At 37.4% G+C, this 24278-nt stretch overlaps 1 protein-coding gene across 1 annotated transcript in view; it reads left to right on the top strand.

The window, feature by feature from the left end:
* LOC111146093 (arginine and serine rich coiled-coil 1) overlaps positions 1-24278 on the top strand; it is a 452933-nt gene that overhangs the window by 419246 nt on the left and 9409 nt on the right. Inside the window, exon 9 of the mRNA XM_022501478.1 lies at positions 23878-23984. Within this exon, the coding sequence (XP_022357186.1) occupies positions 23878-23984 (107 nt within the window). The remainder of the gene's footprint in view (positions 1-23877; positions 23985-24278) is intronic.

Below are 24278 nucleotides of genomic sequence, written 5' to 3'. Positions count from 1 at the left end.
CAGACAGAGACCACAAGTAGGCAGAGAGGCAGGCAGAGGGAGAGAGAGGAGAAAGCAGGCTCCCCGCCGAGCAGAGAGCCCAATGTGGGGCCCGATCCCAGGACTCCGGGATCATGACCCGAGCCGAAGGCAGAGGCTTTAAGCCACTGAGCCACCCAGGCGCCCCTTCCATGCCTTTTTCAAGCCCGGCTAGAACCTTGAGAATCATCATTCTGAACTCTAGATCTGACATATTACCAATGTCTGTATTGATTAGGTCCCTAGCCTTCGGTATTGCCTCTTGTTCTTTTTTTTGTGGTGAATTTTTCCGCCTTGTCATTTTGTCCAGATAAGAGTATATGAAGGAGCAAGTAAAATACTAAAAGGGTGGCAACAACCCCAGGAAAATATGCTTTAACCAATCAGAAGAGATCCCAAATCGTGAGGGTGGAGAAAGGGGATAAAAAGAGGTTCAGAAAGAAAAAAAAAAAAAAGAAAAGAAAAGAAAAACAATTAAAAAAAGAAAACGAATAAAGAAAAAATAAAAAAAGAAAAAAATATATATATATTAAACTAGTTAAAAAACATTAAAAAAGAAAAGGGTAAAGGTTAAAAAAATTTAGCAGAAGAAGAGAAGAAAATTGAAAAAGAAAAAAAAATTAAATTATCTGCAAGACTAAAGAATCATGGGGAGAAAGCCATGAGTTCCATGCTTTGCTTTCTCCTCCTCTGGAATTCCGCTGCTCTCCTTGGTATTGAAACTGCACTCCTTGGTAGGTGAACTTGGTCCTGGCTGGATTTCTTGTTGATCTTGTGGGGGAGGGGCCTATTGTAGTGATTCTCAAGTATCTTTGCCCCAGGCGGAATTGCACCGCCCTTACCAGGGGCCGGGCTGATCAATCCACTCGGGTCTGCTTTCGGGAGCCCCTGCTCCCCGAATGCCCTCCACAGAGTTCCGGAGGACGGGAACGAAAATGGCGGCCCCCCAGCACTGGGGCGGAGGAGCCAAGAGCCCGGGGCCCCACTCCCCAGCGTGCCCCCAGAGAACAGCACCCAACCACTCCCATCTCCCTGGCCTCCGGCCGCGCCCCAAACCCACCAAGCCCGTGACCAGCTCAAGGCAGGAGAGCCCACTCCTCGGCCCCGCCTCCGCAGCCAGCACCCCCCCCCACTCCAACACCTGCAAGCTCTGCGACACCCAGACACCCCGGATCCCCCCATGACCCTGCGGGACCCGAGGCCACGCCGACCCCACGTGGGCCCCACCCTGGCCAAGCACTGGAGTGATGTCCCCCAGCAGAACAGGCCCCCAAAAGTCCTGATTCCATGCTGCACTGCTTTGCCGCTGCCGGGAGCCGGCCCCTCCCCCCGCAGTCTATCTTCCCATCGCTTTGGATTCACTTCTCCGCCAGTCCCACCCCCCAGAAAGTGGTTGACCCTCTGCCTCTAGAATTGCTGCTCCTCCTCTCCTCGATCCCCCGCTGGACCTGCAGGTGTCCGCAATCCCCAGATAAGCCATCCAGCTGATCTTCTGCCACCCAAAGCAGTCTCAGCCTGCTACCTCTCCGCCATCTTGACTCCTCCCCCCTAACATGCTACTTATCTTTGAACATGGTATAGCCCTGCATGCTAACTCAGGTCATCTTTAGTGTATATTCTTATCTTTGAACATGGTATAGCCCTGCATGCTAACTCAGGTCATCTTTAGTGTCTGTTAGTCAACTTTCACAGTTTTGTCCCTAATGGACTAGTATATCGCTCTTTGGATTTATTCTTAGTTGTACATTATATTTTTATGCTATCAAAGTAGTATCTTTTTAAAAATTTTATTTTCTGTTCATGGCTGATGTGCACAAGTGCAGTTAACTCTTAAATACTAGTTTTGTACTTAACTAATAAATTATCTGTAGATACTTCTGGGTTTTCTCTACAATCATTTTTTTTAATTTATTAATAGTCACTTTAATGTTTCTTCTATTCTAATTGTTATATCATTTGTTTCCTTGTTTTAATCTTATTGCACTGACTAGAACCACTAGTACATAATAGAAATGATGATAGCTAGAATGGTTATCCTGTTTGTGGACATAAGGATATGTTTTTTAACATTGCACCACTAAGTATGATACTAACCTTAACCTTTTTCAATTTGGCTTGCTTTTGTAGAGGCAGGGGAGTAGGTTCCCTTTCTCAGGCTAGAGATGTTTCCTTCCTTCCCCTGTTTGTTTCTGATCTCAAATAAATGTTGACTTTTTTTTTCTTTTTTTTTTTAAAGATTTTATTTATTTATTTGACAGATAGAGATCACAAGTAGGCAGAGAGGCAAGCAGAGAGAGAGAGAGGAGGAAGCAGACTCCCTACTGAGCAGAGAGTCCGATGCAGGACTTAATCCCAGGACCCTGAGATCATGACCTGAGCGGAAGGTGGAGGCTTTAACCCACTGAGCCACCCAGGTGCCCCTAAATGTTGACTTTTGTCAAAGGCTTTCATTTTTTAGTTTAGTTTTTCTCCTTTAATAAGACAATTTTATGAATTACACTAACATATCTTCTAATGCTGAACCAAATCTATGGTCCTAGAATTAATTCAACACGATTATGATGTATTATCTTTTTTATTTTACATTCCTGGATTTCATTTGTTTAAATATGAATTATACATATATACGTATGTATATTTGTGTACAACGTGTGTGTGTTTGTGTGTTATATTGTTTTCACTCTTTTACTCTTTTTGCATCTGCGTTCGTGATTTCTAGAATGTTTCCCTGTTTGTGCCATTCTTAATTAGTTTTGAAAGCAAATTTGTGCTATCCTAATAAAATGAGTTAGGAAAATCAATTTGGGTGACATCAAATTATCTTGTCCTTGAAGGTTTGGTAGAATTTTGCTATAAAGCTTTCTGAACCTAGTGTTTATTAAGAAGTTTCTTGCAAGTTGTTCAATTTCCTTATGAGTTAGAGGACTACTACTAGGACTGTTTACTTTTGGTCTTTGCTGATTCCTTACCTCATGTGATCTCAACAATACATTTAATTTGATTTTTTAAAATATTCTGTCTAGTATTATTTGTTATTGTGTTCAGCACAAGTATCATTTAGAGAACCTTTATCCTCCATTATCTAGGAAGTAGGAGTTTTTATTTAAACATCGTCTTTCTCTAAGGTGATTTACCACATCACTTCATTAAAACTCCTTTTTTTTTTTTCAAAATACCAATACTCTCTAATTTGCCAAATCTAGCGGAATTTTTCTCATCTTCAACCTTGCAGCACATTCAATACAACTCACCATACTAGTCTTCTTGAAACATGTCCACTTTACTTTATATGGCATTATAATACTTACCTGGTTTCCTTGCCAGTCCTGGCTAGCCCTGTGTCTTCTTCCCAATTTGCAAGTATTGGCATTCACTGGAATTTAGTTCTTTTCTCTCTATAACCTCTGTTCCTAGGTGAATTTGTCATTTTCCACTGGAGTAAGTGCTTGTATATGCTTGTTACTTCCAACTTTATATCTAAAGCCCAGACTTTCTCTTCTGAACTCCAAACTTGGAGACATTTTTTTTAACATACAAGCATATCAAACTTCATTATGTTTAAAACAACTCTCAGTTCCCACCTGATTGGGATAGTAATCAACTTTTGTCTAAATTCCCGTAAAAGCCTCACAATTAACTCATTTCTCTACTGTCTCTTGATATACTAGAAAATGACTAGTCACTGCTTTGGAACTGAGTGCTCTGGAAAGACCTCCCTGAAGACCTGGCATTTAAATTAAATCTGAACAAGAAGGGACTTGCTATAAAAAGAGAATTCTAGATGGAGGAAACAGCTTCTGTAAATATCCTAAGGCGAAAGTAAGTTTAGAACGCTTAAGAACCACAGGAAGGCCAGTGTGTAGCTAGGGCAAGGGTTAGAGATTTGGTTGAAGATCTTAGTAGGAGCCAAATTATGTAGGAACTTATAGGATTTTGTAAAGAAGAGTATGGGCTTTGAATTTTATTCTAAATGTGGTAGGAAGTCAATGAAAAGTGATAGTTTAAATTTAGAGAGTAAGAGAGAAAAATCAAGGTCTGGAGTTGGTAAAGATGTCAAGACTAGACCTAAAGATTTGAGGGTCATTAGCATGTAAATTGTTTTTATAGCTATGGGTCACCTAGAGAGAAAATAAAGATAGAAAAGAGGAAGTGAGGGGTGCCTGGGTGGCTAAGTCAGTTAAGTGTCTGCCTTTGGCTCAGGTCATGATCCTAGGGTCCTGGGATCAAGCCCTGCACAGGGCTCTCTGCTCAGTGGAGAGCCTGCTTCTCCCTCTCCCTCTGCCTGCCTCTTTGCCTACTTGGGCTCTCTCTCCTTCTGTCAAATAAATAAATAAGATCCTTAAAAGAAAAGAAAAAAGAGGAAGTGGTCCAATCTGAACATTGGGGCACGGTAACATTTAGAGGAGCTAGTATAGGAAAATGAAGAATTGTGCCCAGTGAGGAGAAAAGAAAATGAGGAGCATATGGTGTCATGGAAGCCAGATGAAAAATATATCAAGACTAAGGAAGTGGTTACTTAGATTGAATGATGGGTAGGAGTAGGAAATATAATCCTGCTCCTATAAGGGTCTTCATTAAGTAGTTTCAAGGACAATAAAAAATTAGCTTTTAAGTACTATCTAGAAATTCTTGAGAGCAATAAACAAGTACCTGCCATTTTCCTAAAATTAAAAAGAGAGACTCTTTAAAGAGCTTCCTTACCCAATATAAGAAAACTACATTCTTTAGCTACAGTAGCCTCTCTGTGATCAGCTGACCATTCAACAAATACCTCCTAGATTCCTTGTGAATGCTTAGTGTGATCCAAACACTATTCTTTTTTTTTTTTTAAAGATTTTATTTATTTATTTGACAGAGAGAGATCACAAGTAGACAGAGAGGCAGGCAGAGGGAGAGAGAGAGGGAAGCATGCTCCCTGCTGAGCAGAGAGCCCGATGCGGGACTCGATCCCAGGACCCTGAGATCATGACCTGAGCCGAAGGCAGCGGCTTAACCCACTGAGCCACCCAGGCGCCCCCAAACACTATTCTTGTTAGACTTTCAGACATAACATTTGATTCCTTAATTCGTTTGGGCGTGACCCATTGCTATTTTGTAGCAAAATTTAAGGATAATTGATAATCTTTTGGACCAGATGAGATTTTCTTAGAGCTTACGGCTTTGTAACATGTCTGATTGGTTAGACATAAAGAATGTAGGAACAAGTAAACTTGGCTTGTTTAAAGGGACCTTTCTTCAGTTGTCTATTCTGAACAAAGACTTTTAACAGTGAGTGATAATTGTTTGAAGTAGTACTGGCTTTTGTAGAATGTTTACTAAAAAAGATTCTTTAGAAAGGGGATAGCAGGGAGATACTGAAACTTCGTAATCCATTTTCTGACTATGTTGGTCAATTAGCTTTCTGACGTGTTGGACAGTAATTGCTTCCAGGGACTGGTTTTACTGTCTGACTAATCACTGTGTCATTGCATCTGGATTATTGACCTCCTATGTCCATCTGGCTGCCAGGATCAAGCCCTGAGTCAGCCTGTAAAAACTCTTCTTGAAATGTTTTGAATTAATTGTAGATTCGTAGTGGTTTCCTTTACAAAGGTTTATTTTTAGTACTAATATTGTTATATAATATCAGTTGTGTGATTATTAAATGAGTTTAAGTAGGCCTGGAAGTGTTTATGCATGTATGTATATGTGTGTATATGTGAAGTTTATATTTTTACCCAGTCTTAGTGTTTATGAGTTCAAATTCTATTCTTTAATTTTTTACTTAAAGTTTACTTATATCTAAATAGTAATAGCCCCTGGTTATTCCAGTTTCAGATGCTACAAGTTGGGAAATATACCTTCTTAGGGTTATAAACATCTTAGGTTTATAAATTTCTCCACTTCTGTGGACCCATTATAGATTTTTCTGCTCAGATTGTGAGATACTATAGAATGATTGCCACTAACACTGCCATCTCCCCTTTCCCAAAGATCAGAGATCTTTAAACATTCATCATATGTTGGTAGTTGTTGTTGTTGTAGTTCTTAGGCATTAAGAATTAAAATGTATAAAAAATAGGTTACTCAGAAATTATGTTCCTATAGTTGGAGATTTGTCCTAGAGCCACTGTCCTCCCAAACTGGGCTGTAATTGGAAGCTCTGCATACGAAGCTCAGAACTATTCTAAATATTCTCTCACTATCTCCCTTCCCTTTCTTGTCCTTCCCCCTTTGCACACATCTTCAGAACCCCTTGTCTTACCTTACTCCCAAGGTTTAGCTTCCAAACAATCCTGATCTTCCCTTCAGTTCCTCATCTCCTTATTTTTCCTTTCTCCAAATTTATCAGTCCTGCAGGGCACTATTCTCTTCTATGGAATGATAAACTCCTCTCTGCTAAAGTGTTTCTTCCACCCAGAGATGATGCTTGTACTTTAGTAGATACCATATCTTAATTTGGAAGAGAAGATGGAAATTTAATGGCAGCACTTGTTCAAGACAATATAGTTTGTTGTGAAGTTAGATCTTGGAGTGCGGATTTTCAGTCACTTCACCTGAAAGTAGAGCTGGACTTGCCCATTATTTTGTAATTTGATAACTTAAAACATAGTGTTTTTCATGAGAAAGTACTATTAGGAGCAAATGAATGGTTAATATTAATATTACCTTGTTTCTATAGCTGATTTCTGTCATAGTCATGGAGGAATGGGCATATATATATATATATATATATATATATAATTTCCCATTTGTTAATTACTTTATTTCTTTGTTTATACTTTGCTCCTCATCAATCTGAATGGCTTTGTATGGGTCTCAATTTAATGTGGCAAATGTGTGAATTATGGTATGGTCTGCTTTATTGAAATCATAATGGATTAGAAACAGGTTAAAATGTGGAAACTTTTCTCTATTTTTATTAAGGTTATGATCATTATTGATGTGAGATTTTCAACTTAAATATTTACTACCCTCTTTTTCTTTTTTTTTTTAAGATTTTATTTATTTATTTGACAGAGAGAGATCACAAGTAGGCAGAGAGGCAGAGAGAGAGGGGGAAGCAGGCTCCCTGCTGAGCAGAAAGCCCAATGCGGGGCTCGATTCCAGGACCCTGAGATCATGACCTGAGCCGAAGGCAGAGGCTTAACCCACTGAGCCACCCAGGCGCCCCACTACCCTCTTTTTCTTAAAGTACAGTTTAAAAAACCAAATCATTAGGCTATCTTACCAGCATATTGTAATTGGAAAAAATATACAGCTATGCATATAAATCATAACTCAGACTTACTATCATATAATTATCATAACATTGTCAAGGAGATTTTTAAGCCTACCCAAAGTTAGCTACAATAAGTTAAACCAAATAAGAATAATATATATTTCTTTGTACGCAGCTTGACCAACTGTATTAGAACATACAGAAACATACCAGATTTAACTGTAGTAATAAAGATTTATGATTACCTATAGTTAAATAATATAGATAATATAGCATTTAGGGCTTTTCTTAAGTAAAAGCCAAGGATCTTATTTACATTTATTTGAAGGACAAGACTGTAAGGAGAAGAAAGTATTTTCAAAATGATGGACCAAACAGAAAGATTATAATTACAGACATCAGAGTTCAGATAGGATGTGTAGGTATGTTGCTTCTTAAATGAAAGTTTGCAAAGTAGACATTATTCATCCATTTTATTTGGGTCTAGATGCCCCAGTTCTCTTCCCTGAACTGGTAGAATTTCTCCAAGTAGTTCTGACTCTCTCGCCCTTGGTTCCTTACAAGTCCCTGAAACACTTGCCTCTTCTATTAGTCTGTCATTCTTTATTCTCCCTTCAGATTTTTCTCTCATCAGTTCCACCTGAATACATTTTCCAGGCCACATTCTTTAACTAAAAAACAAAATAAAAAACTTGACCATCAACATTTAGTCATTTAAACTATTTTCTTCTTATGTAGCAGCTCCTTTATAAGGTAACATGAATGTGGCTCAATTTTTTACTTTAAATCAGAAGAAATAAAAATTTAACTTGGCAGTATCTTTTGGTAATAAGTAACATTTTTACAACTTGATCCTAAAACTATTTTTAAATTTGATTTAAGTAATTGGCAATTGTTTTCTTTTTTTAAGTTTTGTACCTAACAAACTAATATTTGGAGTGTCTAATTTTATTATAATCATTTATATTTCAGCTTATTCCTGAAACTGAATTTCATTATTAAATATTATATTTTGCATCCTAATGCTAAAATTCCACATAAAGTGTTAAGAGCAATGTTTTTTTTACTAAGAACCAATTTTATTTAAAATGCAAATAATGAGTAATAAGGCAGTTTTTTGAAAGAACAAAGTCCTATGATTTACACTCCCTAATTTCAAGATTTACTATAAAATTATAGTAATGAAGACTGTGGGTTACTATAAAGATAGACATATAGATAAATGGAACAGACTAAAGAGACCAGAAATTAACCTTCACATATATGGCCAATTAATTTTCAACAGAACTACCAAGGCAATTCAGTGGGGAAAGGAAAATCTTTTTAATAAATGCTGCTGAAGGGACGCCTGGGTGGCTCAGTGGGTTTAGCCGCTGCCTTCGGCTCAGGTCATGATCCCAGCGTCCTGGGATCGAGTCCCACATCGGGCTCCTTGCTCAGCAGGGAGCCTGCTTCTCCCTCTGCCTCTGCCTGCCACTCTATCTGCTTGTGCTCACTCTCGCGCTCTCTCTCTCTCTCTCTCTGACAAATAAATAAATAAAAAATCTTTAAAAAAAAAAATAAAAAAAATAAATGCTGCTGAAAAACTGGATATCCTTTTGGGGAAAAGAAACAATGACATTTATCTCATACCATACATAAGAATTAGCTTAAAATCAGGGCACCTGGGTGGCTCAGTGGGTTAAGCCTCTGCCTTCGGCTCAGGTCATGGTCTCAGGGTCCTGGAATCGAGCCCCACATCGGGTTCTCTGTTCGGTGGGGAGCCTACTTCCCCCTTTCTCTCTGCCTGCCTCTCTGCCTACTTGTGATCTCTCTCTCTGTCAAATAAATAAATAAAATCTTAAAAAAAAAAAGAATTAGCTTAAAATGTATTATAGATCTAGAAGAAAGTATAGGAGAAAATCTTTGCAGCCTTGAGGTAGACAAATAATTGATAGACACAAAAAGCACAAAATTTTAAAAATAATAAATTGGAATTTTTCTAATTAAAAAGTTTTGCTCTTTAGGGTGCCGGGGTGGCTCAGTTGGTTGAGCATTGACTCTCGATTTCAGCTGAGGTCATGATCTTTGGGTCCTGGGATTGAGCTAAATGTTGGGCTCTGTGCTGACTGTGGGCTCTGCTTGGGATTCTCTCTCTCCCCCTCTCTCTCTGACCCTCCTCCTGTTCATGTGCTCTCATGTGTGCTCTCTCTCTCTCTTTTTCAAATAAATAAATAAATAAATAAATATCTTTAAAAAAATAAGAAGTTTTACTCTTTGGTAGACACCATAAAGAACTAAAAGGCAAGTCACAGAATGGAAGAAAATATTAGCGATATATATTGACAAAGGATGTATATTCAGTATAGATGAAGAATTCTTGTAACTCAATAATAAGAAAACAGACAACCTAGTTAAATAATGAACAAAAGATTTGAAACAATTTTAAAAAGAAATGAATGGTCAAGGCGCCTGGGTGGCTCAGTCGGTTATAGCATCTGCCTTCAGCTCAGATCATGATCTCTAGGTCCTGGGATTGAGCCCCACATTGGGCTTCCTACTCAGCGAGGGTCTGCTTCTCTCTCTCTCTCCCTCTCACTCTCTCCCTCTTTCCCTTTCCCTCCCCAGCTCTCGTTCTCTCTCTCTCTCAAATAAATCTTTAAAAAAAAAGAAATGAATGGTCGATAGTGTATTACAGAATGCTCAATATCATTAGTCATCAGAGAAATACAAACTTAACCATATAATTCAGCCATTGCAGTATTATATATTTACCCAAGAGAAGCGAAAATACGCAGACTTTAAGTAAATGTTATAGTAACTTTAGTCTCAAAAGCCAGAAATTGGAAACAACCCAAATGCCTATCAACAGGTGAATGGATAAACAAATTGTGATTATTCATGTGATAGAATTCTACCAGTAATGCAAGGAACAAACCATAGATCTACCCCACAACACAGAGCTATACTGCAAAAAAACAAGCTGAGTCAAAAACATCAGACATTAAAGAGTTTACCATTTGTATGAAATTCTAGAAAATGCAGACTAACCCATACTGGGTTTCTTTAAATGCAATGATTTTATATGCTGCACTTCATTAACATAGCAAAATACTCTGCTTTTAAGAAAAAGAAATTAATGGGGCACCTGGGTGGCTCAGTGGGTTAAGACTCTGCCTTTGGCTTAGGTCGTGATCTCAGGGTTCTGGGATCGAACCCCACATCAGGCTCTCTGCTCAGCGGGGAGCCTGCTTTCCCCTCTCTCTCTGTCTGCCTCTCTGCCTACTTGTGATCCTTCTCTCTCTGTCAAGTAAATAAAGAAAAGAAAAGAAAAAGGAATTAATGTCTTCTGCTGTTCACTACCATTCTCCCTACCTCATCTCTGTTTAAAGGATCAAAATTGAGGGGCACTTGGGTGGCTCAGTCTGTTAAGCATCCAACTCTTGATTTCAGCTTAGGTCATGATCTTGGGGTTATGGAGTTGAACCCTGTGCGAGGCTCCATGTCAGCATAGAGCCTGCTTAAGATTTTTTCCTTCTCCCTCTGCCTGTCTCCCTCTTCTGTCTCTCTAAAATAAAATCTTTTTTAAAAATATCAGAATTGGGGCGCCTGGGTGGCTCAGTGGGTTAAGCCTCTGCCTTCGGCTCGGGTCATGATCTCAGGGTCCTGGGATCGAGCCCCACATCGGGCTCTCTGCTCGGCAGAGGGCCTGCTTCTCTCTTCTCTCTGCCTGCCTCTCTGCCTACTTGTGATCTCTCTCTCTGTCAAATAAATAAATAAAAATAAATTTAAAAAAAAAATAAAAAATAAAAATATCAGAATTGTATATAAATTTGATAAGCATATAAAATAAGCATAAACAATCATAATGCCTCATCATGTAAAGGTTATCAGATTCAAAAGCTAAGGAGGCATCTGGTTCAATGAGAACCATATGGAATATGAAGTACAAAGACTTGGTTTCATATTCCACCTCTGCCTCTTTTGGTACCTCTTAAATGTTGAGAGTATCAAATGCTATATTTGAAAAATGGGGATATTATTTATTACAAAAAATTATATCTGTTTCAGAATCAAAAAAGATGTCATTTCAACCAGAAATCTCCAGCACCTGGCAGATAAAGGCACTAAATACATATTGGTTGAATTAATGTCAATTTGTTTCTGAACCCCAGCATTTTTTTCAATGTGTTAAGGAAATTAAGGCACATGGGGCCACGGACTATTTTCTATAAGCTTATGAAGCCTAATACAAAATGCTTATAAGAAGACATCTTAGAATTCACAGCTTTGTATTGACAACTTAAATGTCCAAATACAATATGTTAGTTACCTGTTTGCTTCTAAGATCATAAAGGAACAGATCACAAAACACTTGAGTTGAGGCTGTCCCGCTTTTCCTGGCAGAGCAAGTCCCTTGGTGGAAAGAATCCCTGTTCTCGCAGAATTAAGCCCCACTGCTTCTAGTCCATGTATAACTTTCTATTCAAGATGAAATCAAACAAAGAACAAGCCGTGAGAGGAGACAGAAGATAATCTTATGTTAATGACTCAAAAAAACCCTTTCTTTGTTTTGTTTTTGTTTTTGGTGGAAGATTTCTTTTTTTTTTTTTTTTAAAGATTTTATTTATTTATTTATTTATTTGACAGAGAGAGAGAGAGATCACAAGTAGGCGGAAAGGCAGGCAGAGAGAGAGAGAGGAGGAAGCAGGCTTTCCGCCGAGCAGAGAGCCCGATGCGGGGCTCGATCCCAGGACCCTGGGATCATGACCAGAGCCGAAGGCAGAGGTTTTAACCCACTGAGCCATCCAGGTGCCCCATTGGTGGAAGATTTCTGAGTGCACTCTCTACTCCCTACCCCAGTACCCTGGTGTTAGTGGGAGGCAGCAGCTACGCAACTCTGAGAGGTGACTGGGCTGGCACCAACACCAGTGCTTCTGATATTTTCCCATTAAGTTTTCTTCTCCCAATAAGTTTTATTTCATTAATCTTAATGCCACATATGCATGCTTTCTCTAGCTAGTGGGTGGCCAGAACACAACAACTTGCAAACAAAGGCTAAGGCATTACTGGGTTGATATAAGAGAGTTGCAGAGTTTTTGTTGGTCTTATTTACTTTTTTTTTTTTAATCTCCTCTGGACCTAGGAGTGAGTATAACCAGTGCTTTTTGGGGACCATAAGGAGAATACAACTTCTGACTTTCCCCAGATTAGTAGAAGGAGTAGATTGCCTCTGGGTTCAGTGTTTGTGTCTGGAAATCTATCCTTTTACTAGTGTCATCCTCATATCAACTGATGCATCTGCTTTGCAAAATAGAAGACTGTGGAGTTCTTAAATGCAATTGTAAACACACTTTTGGATAAATGGTTCTTTTAATCTTTGAGTGCTCTTCATTTTCATCTCATTCATTTCCAGGTTCCAACACAGTTTCTTAAAATAAGGATTTAAGGGACGCCTGGGTGGCTCAGTTGGTTAAGCGGCTGCCTTCGGCTCAGGTCATAATCCCGGCGTCCTGGGATCAAGTCCCATGTCAGGCTCCTTGCTCGGCAGGGAGCCTGCTTCTCCCTCTGCCTCTGCCTGCCATTCTGTCAGCCTGTGCTCGCTCTCTCTCCCTCTCTCTCTCTGACAAATAAATAAAATCTTTAAAAAAAAAATAAATAAGGATTTAAACATTAAACATTAACCCTAGGTAAAGAACTAAGGGGTTTTGGTATGCCATAGTTATTCTTTCTTTTTTCAGTAGTTGTTTGACCCTGAAATATGCATATAATAGTCAGCTGCTATTAATAGTCCTATCTCTCATTTGTTATAAAATTATAACTTTAATACAATGATGCATTACATTTTAATCATGTATTATTACATTTGAACCTGAACTACCATATGAATTTGTGAGATCTTATTTTTATATTAACATCTATATTTTATAAGGTATGTGGTGTGTGTGTATACATATATATGTTTGTTGTAGATACATTTGACTACATTTATATGTCCACAGAGATTTATATAGAGGCATTAAAAAAACAAACAGGCATAGTCAGTCCTGGGTGTTCATTATATATAAAGGTTATTGGGATGCAAAGATATAAAAGATAGAAGAACCTAGTAATTGCCTTTAAGATCAGAGCACAAAGCATTAGTTTGGATTTTACAAGGCCAGCCAGCAACAAAAGAGCAGTAATTTATGAGCTCAGCGTAAAAGAATAGCATAATTGCATTAAAAATTAATGCTAATGAACACTAAAATGGGGAAGGTGGTTATGATGAAAGTTTGTATTCATCTTCTCTGGTTTGAATGATGGCTAGTGGCTTGATTAATGGCTTAATTTCTATCAATTAGCGGGGAAAAATCTCCTGCGAGACAAGGGTAAATTGAGCATTGAATTACATATCTTGCTTTTGTGTGCTAAGAAGAAAGAGCTGCGTATCTCTGATATTAGCCACAGTGACAAATGTGGTGTGCCCCGCGATGTCTGCATTAGCTCTCCTGACAGGCAAGTTGTGTGTGGTTATGGGGTGTTTAGAGATGGCTGGCAGACAGCATTCACTGCAAGTTCCTTGGAAACAGACAACTCTTCCATCTCCAGAATTTTAATTAGAGTCAATAAGAATTTTAGAATGAAAATGGACAGCAAACAGCAACTTCACATTCTGTATTCTGCCCTCTTGATCTGGTATACCTTGAATTATATTCCTTTCTTCAGTCCTGTTAAAATAAGAAATCTCCAGTAGCTTTTAGCCTTGTTGGCGTTATTATTTCTTACCACTGTGTTAAAGTAGATTTGACTACTCATGTTTGTTACACTTGAAAAAGCATAAGACAATAGTCTATGCAGTAGGTTACATGGTGGTTATTGGTTTAGCCAAATGTACAAAAGCCGTTCTAGTTTTTTGCAACAACAGTTGCTACGCAATAAATAAAGAACAGCTCTGAAGTGGTAATTTACTAGTCAGGTTGTTTTCAGGCTTAGGGGAAAGAATGCAGTTCTCTAAAAACTTATTTTTTAATACATAATAAAGGTTTTGGGGATGTGACTTACATAATTCTTTCAATACTTTTTCAAATATGTAAGCTTCTAAAAATATTGTTTGTAACCTAGCTCAAGATAATGCCAGAAGACCGAGATAATATTTATGGCATCAAATAAAGCATTAAAATACAGAATAAGAACAATCCCAAGAACATTTATTATTTCTAGTAAATGGATGGGAAAGAGGGGAAAAAATAATTTGTTTGGCAGGTGTGGGTAAAGAATTTATTTGACAAGGAATTAATGACTTGATCACAATGACTAGGTCCCCCATTTCTACCACCAGCTAGTTATGTGACCTTGACCACGTTACTTCACCTTAGTTTCTCATCTGTACAATGAGAATAATAATAGTACTATCTCTCATGGTTATGCGAGTTAACAGAGGTAATCCATGTGTAGTGCTTTGTGCAGAGTGCCATAATGTAAGCTTCTGTTACTGCTGGGATTTTACTCCTTCTACCAGAACAGCTCATCCGGCCTTTTCAACAACCATTTAAATGAAAAATTAGCCTTTGTGACCTTCCTCACTGGAAAGGCATTCTAGGATATTGACAGACACTTAAGTAAAATACATTTGCTTTATAAGCCCATTTCCTTATAACCACACAACTACTATTTGGGGGAGTTTGTGTTACTAGACACCATTAGGAAGAGGCAGGGCCTTTCCCATCTCTTGAGATTGGAGGCTGAGGGCCATGTGTCCGGGGGAAACACTGCTCCCCCATTCAGCCTGCAGTGTTCAGTGAATCCGGGTGGATCCAGTGTCTTGGCAGCTGATAACAATTCAGCCTTTTGTGCCTTCTCAGAGATGTGCGTAGCCCTGTCATCTCTTCCAGTCTTTCCCAGGCCTGCCACACCACAGGTGATGCCATGAGAGGTGTGAGCTAAAGCCAGTATTACCAGGCTGAAAAAAGGTTGCCAGCCTGAAACCATATGGCCAGAAATTGAAATATGTAAACTTGTTAGGCAACTTCCATGTCTTTACTACTCTGACTAAATTAGCACTCAAGTACTATGTCTAGTCTGTCATTTATTAAGTGCTTTTAGTGTTTCCTCACCCTGGGCTAGCACACGTATCATCTCCTACATTTTCTTGCCTTCTTCCTTCACCTGCTTCTTCTCTCTGCTGGATTCACCATGTCAGAGAGGATTTCCCTGCTCATCCCATCTGAAATAGCTCCCTTTCTCCTTTCTAGCCCTCTATGCTGCTCTGTTTTTCTTGATATTATATTGTTTATTTATGTGTTTATTATTTGTCTCTCCCATGAAGGTATAAGCTCCATGAGGAAGGAAACTCTTACTTGTTTCTAAACCCTTGTTTGTAGAACAATGCCTAGTGCATTGAATGTGCTCCAGTATTTGAAAGGAGGAAAGGAGAGTTAGGAAGGGAGGGAAGGAGAGAGTCAACCTCAGCTATTCCATGATGTTTATTCCCATTGCACAGAGAAGAACACTGAGACCATTACAACTTGAACCACTTGCCCAGGGTTACACAGTAAATAGCAGAGACAGGGTTTAATCCAGATAATCTGAACCCAGAGCTATTAAAACTAACTGCTTAAAGACACTTAATTTTTTAAGTTACAAAAACTTCTTATAATTTGACATCCCCCCAAGAAGTTTTATTTTTTAATGGTTACTTTAACATCCTTTCAATTTTTCAACCAAAGTTTATTGACTGCTTACTAAGTAATAAAGCATACAACACTAAGTCCTGGAGTTAACACAGAAAGTTATGTTCCCTCCAGCTGGGGAAATGAAGCTTTCACTAATGAAGAGATTAGTATCAGTGCAAGGCAACATATGCTAAGAGCCAAATGAATTATGGAAGAGGCCCTTTTCTCACCGGTGGCAAGAGAAGGTAACAGGGAAGATTGAGAAAAGGTGAGAGCATTTTAGGTGAGAGGAGCTAAATGAGGTATTCTGTGTGCATTTTGTTTTTAATAAAGCCTAGCTTGATACCCAGTTCACTTTCACTTATTAAAGTGTTTCTCAGAAACTCTTCACTGGTACAGTCACATTAAAATTATTCCTGTTACTTAATTTGATACAGAAAGCAGTTTAATAAGATTAGTCTGTCTTGGGCCTTATCCAAGAAGGGTTATTAGAAGGCTTCAGGAGCCTCATTGACATATATAACCTGGCCCAGTATTAACAGCTTCCAGAAGAGCAATAGACCAGCCACTTTCTACTTAAAAAGTTTTCTCATCTTTCTAGTTATTTGTGGGTATCAGTTCTAGGAATTTTTGCCCAGGGATCTGGGTCCTATGAACAACCTTAAAATGTTCAGGTTAAATGAATTTCTAATATATGCTTTGCATGTTTTATGAAAAAAAAAACTTATTTAAAATGTACTGTTTTGAAGGGAAAAGAATGGCTACATTTTGTTAAAATTTGTGTTCATGAGAAATTGGTATAACTTTAGAATTTCAAGTAAGCTTTCAAGTAAGCTTAGTGGCTTTTTCCAGGTAGGTTTTGTTTAGAGTTTTTTGTTTGTTTATTGGCCAAAGTCTGTTGTTTGCTTTTTTAAAAATTCTTACAACAGAACTTGAAAATGCTTTACATTTCAAAGACTGTTTTGCTTTCAGTATCGATATTTTACCATAAACGAATTTCATAGATGTGCCCATTCTTAGCTAAAATTTGAGTCAATTTAAACCGAAAATAAGATATTCTTTTGTGTTATTCATGTATTTATAGCAGTACTATTAGTATATAAATATTTTTTTACTGGAAGAGTAGCATGAGTACCTCAGTAACTATGAAGCCAACTGACCCAAACTCTTTGTAACATAAAATGTATTTTAACTTTGGGGAAATTCATAAACTATTAATATTCAGAAGGAGTCAGTTGAAGATGAGATTTTCATGTGTAAGAAGATATCTTTCATGGAACTCATGTTGGCTGTTATCCCATGATTACATCTTGAGTAATAGTGCCATCTGCTGTTCTCAGCCTAGCATTGCTGCCAGTTTAGAGAATAGTTTGTGTAATCTACAAATGGAGTATAGAATAAAATTTTGCCTTTTCAGATAAAAGGTTTATATTGGACCTTACCATCTTTACTCACTAATCTTAAATTTGTGTATCATTTGATAATATTTTTTCTAATTCTGTGAAAGTTGTGTCAAATTGTGTCAAATTGTCAAATATAACTTGAAGTGGTTGGTGAGCCTAATTTGTATAATATAACATCAACGTAACAAATAAAATGTTTGATTTTAATTTTTTATCACAAAAAGAGCAAAATGATTTTCCGCGTGGTGAGTTAGTATTGATTGTTTTTAATCTGTAGTGACTTCGCTTTCTGACTCCGCTATTTTTTATTTTAATATGAAATATGTATCCCTTCTACTGAAATTTTAAAAACTACCTATGAAAGTCATTTTATTTACCAGTAATGTGTTTATAAAATAGGATGAAATGCTAATCGATATCTTTCCTTCATGTTTACCATGTTAATATCTAAAACATCCTGTAATTTTGATTCTCCCAGTAACATTGTTCCTTGTCTTTATTTTTACCTCACAGCTGGTGAATAAAGATACTTTATATGCTAGGCATTCGTTCCAAGCATATAAATGATGAGTAGTTTTCATTCACATTTCTCCTGTTCTTAAAATTGGTAAAGAATTTTTTAGTGACAAATTGGTATGTAAAACTTAAGAACCTGAATTTAAAGCAATTTGTTGTATCTTATTGGTGTGTTTTATTCTGCTTCCCAAAATGACAGGATTATATTCAAGACTTATATTTGCAGACATTGGTATTTAAATTTTGAGTATGAAGACCTTTAATACATGTTTTATGGGGGCACCTGGGTGGCTCAGCGGGTTAGGCCTCTGCCTTCAGCTCAGGTCATGATTTCAGGGTCCTGGGATCGAGCCCCACATTGGGCTCTCTGCTCAGTGGGGAGCCTGCTTCTCCCTCTCCATCTCCTTCTGCCTGCCTCTCTGCCTGCTTGTGATCTCTGTCTCTCTGTCAAATAAATAGATAAAATATTAAAAAAAAAAAAACATGTTTTATGCCTGCTTTCAAACAGCATGAAGATTAGCTATTTACAAGACTAAAAATGTAACTCTCCCATGAATTTTTCAAATTTTAACTTAAATAACTCTCTCTTACTCTTTAATTTAAATATCACTGGTAAAATGGTTCCCACATTGAAAGGTAAAAGCTACGTTGGTTTATTTTCATATTGTAAGTCAGGCAAACTGGTTTTCTCTTATCTGCCCTGTCACTTTGTTAGGCCTGAAGTGATCTTTAAAGAAACGCAAAGATAACGTTCTGGTTTTCTCTAATCTTTTTCCTTCCTTCCTTCCTTTATAATTTCTCCAAGGCTGTTTTGTTAAACATACTGGCCCTTGGGCCAGCTTCTGTGATAATACTTTTATTTGTATTAGGAGCTGGTTGTACTTCCATATTTGAAGCTGCAAACACTATAAGCTTTAGACATCAAGTACTATTTGTGAGCTCACCTCTGACTTTTAATACTAATGATGTGCTTTGTAAATCCAAATGAGAGAATATGTTAGAGAAAAAACCCAAGGCTTCAAATAGTTGATATATATGAGACATCATCCTGAAGTCTGAAATACTGTCTTTTGATTGGGAATTAATGATGGTGAAATAATAGTGAGATTAACTAAAACCTATACAAACAAGTGTATTTTCACATTGACAAATTAAAGTTGGATCATATGGAATGGTATCCATTATGACTTTTCTCTGCCATATTAACACTATTATACATGTAAGTAATAAAAATATCATCCACTGGAATATATATGTTCACATTAATAAATTAGCTGGGCAAAGAATCTCCTCATTTGATATGCTCAATTAGTACACTGCATAATTAAAATGCACAGGAGCTTTTATTCTAAAACGTGTGGAACTATTTGCTCAACCATGACACTGACAGTACTTTCTTTCATGCTGCAAATATAGTCTTCTTAAATTGGGAGTGTGGGCTCTAGCAGCTATTACTTCCAGACATTCCATGCATTATTTTTCACATGAGAAAGGACTGGTTAGAGCTGTCAGGGACACATTTCCAGAAGACTGTCTTTCCCTTAAATAAACTGGAGGTTGCATAAGTTTGTATAATTACAATTTACAATTGGACAAAAGTTGAAACAAAGATTTTTCATAAATAGTTAATTTTTATTGAAATTATTAAACCAAATTTCTTTTCATACTCTTTGTAACACTTAGTATTTTACGTTTAGATCTGTAGGGATATAGAAATTACTTTGATGCAAACAACTACCTTATTGTCAAACCAGTTTTTATGGTTGTTTCTTAGGATATAAATCTAGTTATTGTCCAGAAAGTCTAAAATCCCCCAAATTTTTAGGTGTTTGTTGAATATACAGTAGCTCCTAATTCAGCTATGTATTCATATCAGCTTAGAGCAAGAGTTTAAACAGAGTGTGTGAATCATAATGTTACATTTTTCCTGTGGAAAAAAGAAAAATATGAAACAATACATTTCTTAAAGCACTAATTGGAAGAGCAAAAGACTGAAAACAACTCAAATGATCACCAATAGGGCATTGGTGGGGGAAAAAAATCATAAAACCATAAAACAGATAACTATACAGCTGTAAAATAGAATGGGAAAGTCTCTATACTAGGGTGGAATGATATTAAAGACATAATGTGTAGTATGTTAATTTTGTGTAAGAAAGAAGTGAATATGTATACTTATATTTTCAGAAAGAAAAAAAGGAAGGGTAAAAACCAAAATCTAATAAAACTGGTTACCTATGGATTGGGGGAAGACCTGAGAGAATGGGATAGGAAAGGAAACTTAGACGTCTTTGAATGATATTTTACATTTTGACTTTGGAATCATGTGTTTTATGCAACTAAAAAATAATATTAAAGACAAGAAATAACAAGTGTTGTCAAGGACATGGAGATAAAGGAACCCTTGTGTACTGTGGGAATGTTAGCTGGTGCAGCCACTCTGGAAAACAGAATGAAGTTCCTCAAAAAGTTAAAAATAGAAATACCACATGGTCCAGTAATTCCATAATTCCACTACTAGACATTTACCCAAAGAAAACAAAAACACAAATTCAGAAAGATAATATGCACCCCTATGTCTTTTGCAACATTATTTACAATAGCCAAGATATGGAAGCAACCTCAGTGTCCGTGGATAGGCGAATGGGCAAAGATGTGGGGTGTGTACACACATACACACAGACACACTAGAATATTACACAGCCATTAAAAGGAAGAGATCTTGCCATTTGCAACAACATGGTTGGACCTAGAGGCTATTATGCTAAGTGAAATAAGTCAGAAAAAGGAAAATACCATGTGATTTCACTTATATGTGGAATCTAAAAAAACAAAACAAGTGAATAACAAAAAGCAGATTCAGATTTGTATTCTACAAATACAGAGAATAAACTGGCAGTTGCCAGAGGGGAGAGGGGTTGGGATATGGGCAAAATGAGTGAAGGGAAAAGAGAGGTACAGGCTTCCAGTAATGGAATGAGTAAGTCTTGAGAACAAAAGGTATAGTATACAGAATATAATCAATGGTATCATGATAGTATTTTATTATGATAGTAGCTACACTTGTGGTGACCATAGTATATAACATATAATTACATCTAGTAGTATATAACATATAATAACATATGAATTACTATGTTGTATACCTGAAACTAATGTAACATTATGTGTCAACTATACTCAAATAAAAAATACTAATATTAGGGAGGCCTGGGTGGCTCAATTGGTTAAGCATCTGCCTTCAGTCTGCCTGGGGTCGTGGGATCATGTCCCACATCGGGCTCCGTGCTGAGTGGGGAGCCTGCTGCTCTCTCTCCCTGCGCTTCCCCTTGCTTGTGCTCTCTCTCTTTCTCTCTGACATATAAATAAATATTTTAAAAATTTATTAATATTAATCACAAGAACAATAAAACAGAAAGCAAGACCTCCATCAAAAATGAATTAAAACAAATTGAACCTAGCTATATATCTTGTTGGTAGCCTAAGCACATGGAGAATTATCTCAGGTAACTCTTGAGTATACAGTTTTGACAGTTCATCAGTGGAATAATTCCTGACATCAAAAAGAATCATAAAGAAATTTTAAACTGTATTAATTCATCTTGTTAATAGTGATATTAATCTTTTTACTTTGAAACTAATACATACTCAACTCTCATATTAAGAGAAACAACTAAGAGCACGAATGGCTCAGTGGGTTAAGTGTCTGCTTTCAGCTCAGGTCATGATCTCAGGGTCCCGGGATCAAGCCCCACATCAGGCTCTCTTCTCAGCGGGGAGCCTGCTTCCCCCTCTCTGCTTGCCTCTCTGCCTACTTATGATCTCCTTCTCTCTGTGACAAATCTTTAAAAAAAGAGAGAGAGAGAGAGAGAAACAACTAATACTTTTGATCATATCATTAAGACCTAAGTTGTTTTTAAAGATTTTATGTATTTATTTGACACAGAGAGAGATCACAAGTAGACAGAGCAGCAGGCAGAGAGAAGGGGAAGCAGGCTCCCCACTGAGCAGAGAGCCCGATGCGGGACTCAATCCCAGGACCCTGAGATCATGATCCAAGCTGAAGGCAGAGGCCCAACCCACTGACCCACCCAGGTGCCCCAAGACTTAAAAGTTTTAAAGTGAGAGAAAAGACAAAGAAATATAAAATCAGAGACCTTAAAAGTCCTCTAATCTTTAATTTGATTGCTAGTATCAGCATGAACTCATATCACTTTTTTTTTTCTTAAAATATGCATTTCCTATCCTACCCACTGAAAAAACTGAGAAGCAGTGACAATCCAGGAACAGTGAACACCCCTGGTGCTCCAGTTACTGTCTTTAAATAAATATCATTCCCCACTCAAAGGAGTCCGAGCCCTTTGGAGAAATGGCTAAGTTGAGGTGTCGGGCAGGAACTGTGCAAGATGAGCCTAGAACATCTTGTCACCCCTTAACTATAAGCGGTCATATCGAAAGGATGCAGGACCAACCTCAGGAGGTCCCCACTGCCCAAAGGTAGAATAATTGGAGCAACAAAATATGAAAATGATTACATACAATAAAATATATTAAGCATATAAATATTCAAGAACTCATAATGCTTACCTCTGGATCACGATCGACAAGTAAAGGGGAAAATTAAACATTTATTCTACCTTTCCTGTACAGACTACTTCACAGTCAGTAAGAGAAGTTCTTCATAACAGAGGAATCAGAGCTAATAAATGCAGGGAGAATAACAGAATTAGAAAAATCACCCATTTTGCAACATCTCATGAAATGATGGCTCTAATCAACAAACATTAATGTCTGCTGAAAACGATAAGTGAGAGGTTGATGAAGAACTTTATAATAGAGTCAGGCCGACATCACCTTGGACCCACTGATCAATCTTAACATCCTTAAAATTGGGAGAAACACATCCCAATACGGTGTAATGAGAATTACACAGCATCACCTATTATGTATCCTTGACCGAAAGAAATTGAATGAACCTGAAGTAATCCAGCCTCTAGATCTAACTATTGGTTTACACGAAATTTGAGGAATAGAGGAACATGTTAAATTACATCATGAGAATAAAATCAGCCAGATCTAGAATGTAGAAAATTTTCAAATGTGAATAATCTATTCCCTTCAATAAATAAATGGCAATGGAAGGGACAAACTGAAGACAGTCAGTCATTAAAGGGGATTTAAGATACTTATCAACGAGGTCTAAGGTGTGGACCTTGTTTGGATCCTGTTTCTTGTACTTGTAAAAAAAGTACTTGTAAAAAAGACATTTTTTTTTGGACAATCAGTGAAAATTAAACATGAACTGTATAAGATGATATTAAGGCATTATTCATAATATTATCAGATGTGAAGATGGTATTGTAATTATATTACTGTTTGGTTTTTTTAAGTCTTTATCTGAAATGCCTACTAAATATTTAGGGGTGATACAGCACGATGTCTGGGAGTTACTTTTGAGTACTCCAGGTCTACCCAAAAGAATGAAGTGAGGGGCAACTGGGTGGCTCATTGGTTAAGCCTCTGCCTTCAGCTCAGGTCATGATCCCAGGGTCCTGGGATCGAGCCCCATGTCATGCTCCCTACTCAGCAGAGCCTGCTTCTCCCTCTTCCTCCGCCTGCCTCTCTGTCTACTTGTGCTCGCTCTCTCTCTGTCAAATAAATAAAATCTTTTAAAAAAAAATGAAGTGAGGATGAATAAATATGAAGTAACAGAGTTCCTGACTATAGAAGCTGGGCAATAGGTGCAAATGGATTCATTGTGCTGCTAATTCCTTTTATATGTATTTCCATGATAATTTTTTTTAATATTTAAGGCCCTCCCCCAAGATTAGCCCAGATTAGCTTGGATCATTATAGCATTGCCTTCTCAGCAATGTGTTGTTAGGTTTTAGGTGAGAGCCTTGGTGTGTAGGAATGTGATATTTGCGGATCTCAAGAGGAAAATGGTTTTTTGTTAGAGCTTAACTATAACATCTTTTCATCCAGTTAAATTCCAGAAGTCATAAAAATTACTTCATAGAAAGAAAGAAGCTTGCTTAGAATAGTGTTGTTAACAATCTTACACACCAAAATATACTGACATTATACCCCCCCTTTTTTTTTTTAGACCAAGCCACCCTGGTCGAACAAGTAAAAAGAGTAAAAGAAATTGAAGCCATTGAAAGTGATTCTTTTGTTCAGCAGACATTCAGATCAAGTAAAGAAGTCAAAAAGGTAAGTTTTCATCCAGACATTATGAATAAGCCTTTAGATTCCCACTGAGGAGATGCTTTATTAATGGATTTTACTTAAATGTAAGTGCTTCTTCTAACAGATAGATGAAGTAGGGTGAGCGAGTGTCAGCGTGTTATTGAGAGAGAGAGAATGAATCAGTGAGAAGCAGTTCAAGTTTAACTTGTAAAAATATATCTGATGCCATTTTTATTTTAAAATTCACTGAGAAGACAAAGTAAAATGTCAACAGTTCAAAGCAGTAATATGCATTTCATGAACATATAGCTTTCTTTT

Source organism: Enhydra lutris, unplaced genomic scaffold (genome assembly GCF_002288905.1).
Source record: "Enhydra lutris kenyoni isolate GAN:26980312 unplaced genomic scaffold, ASM228890v2 scaffoldscaffold2, whole genome shotgun sequence".
Lineage (NCBI taxonomy): Eukaryota > Metazoa > Chordata > Mammalia > Carnivora > Mustelidae > Enhydra > Enhydra lutris.
Note: the sequence above shows the minus strand (reverse complement) of the source record. Positions and strands in the feature narration are given on the sequence as shown.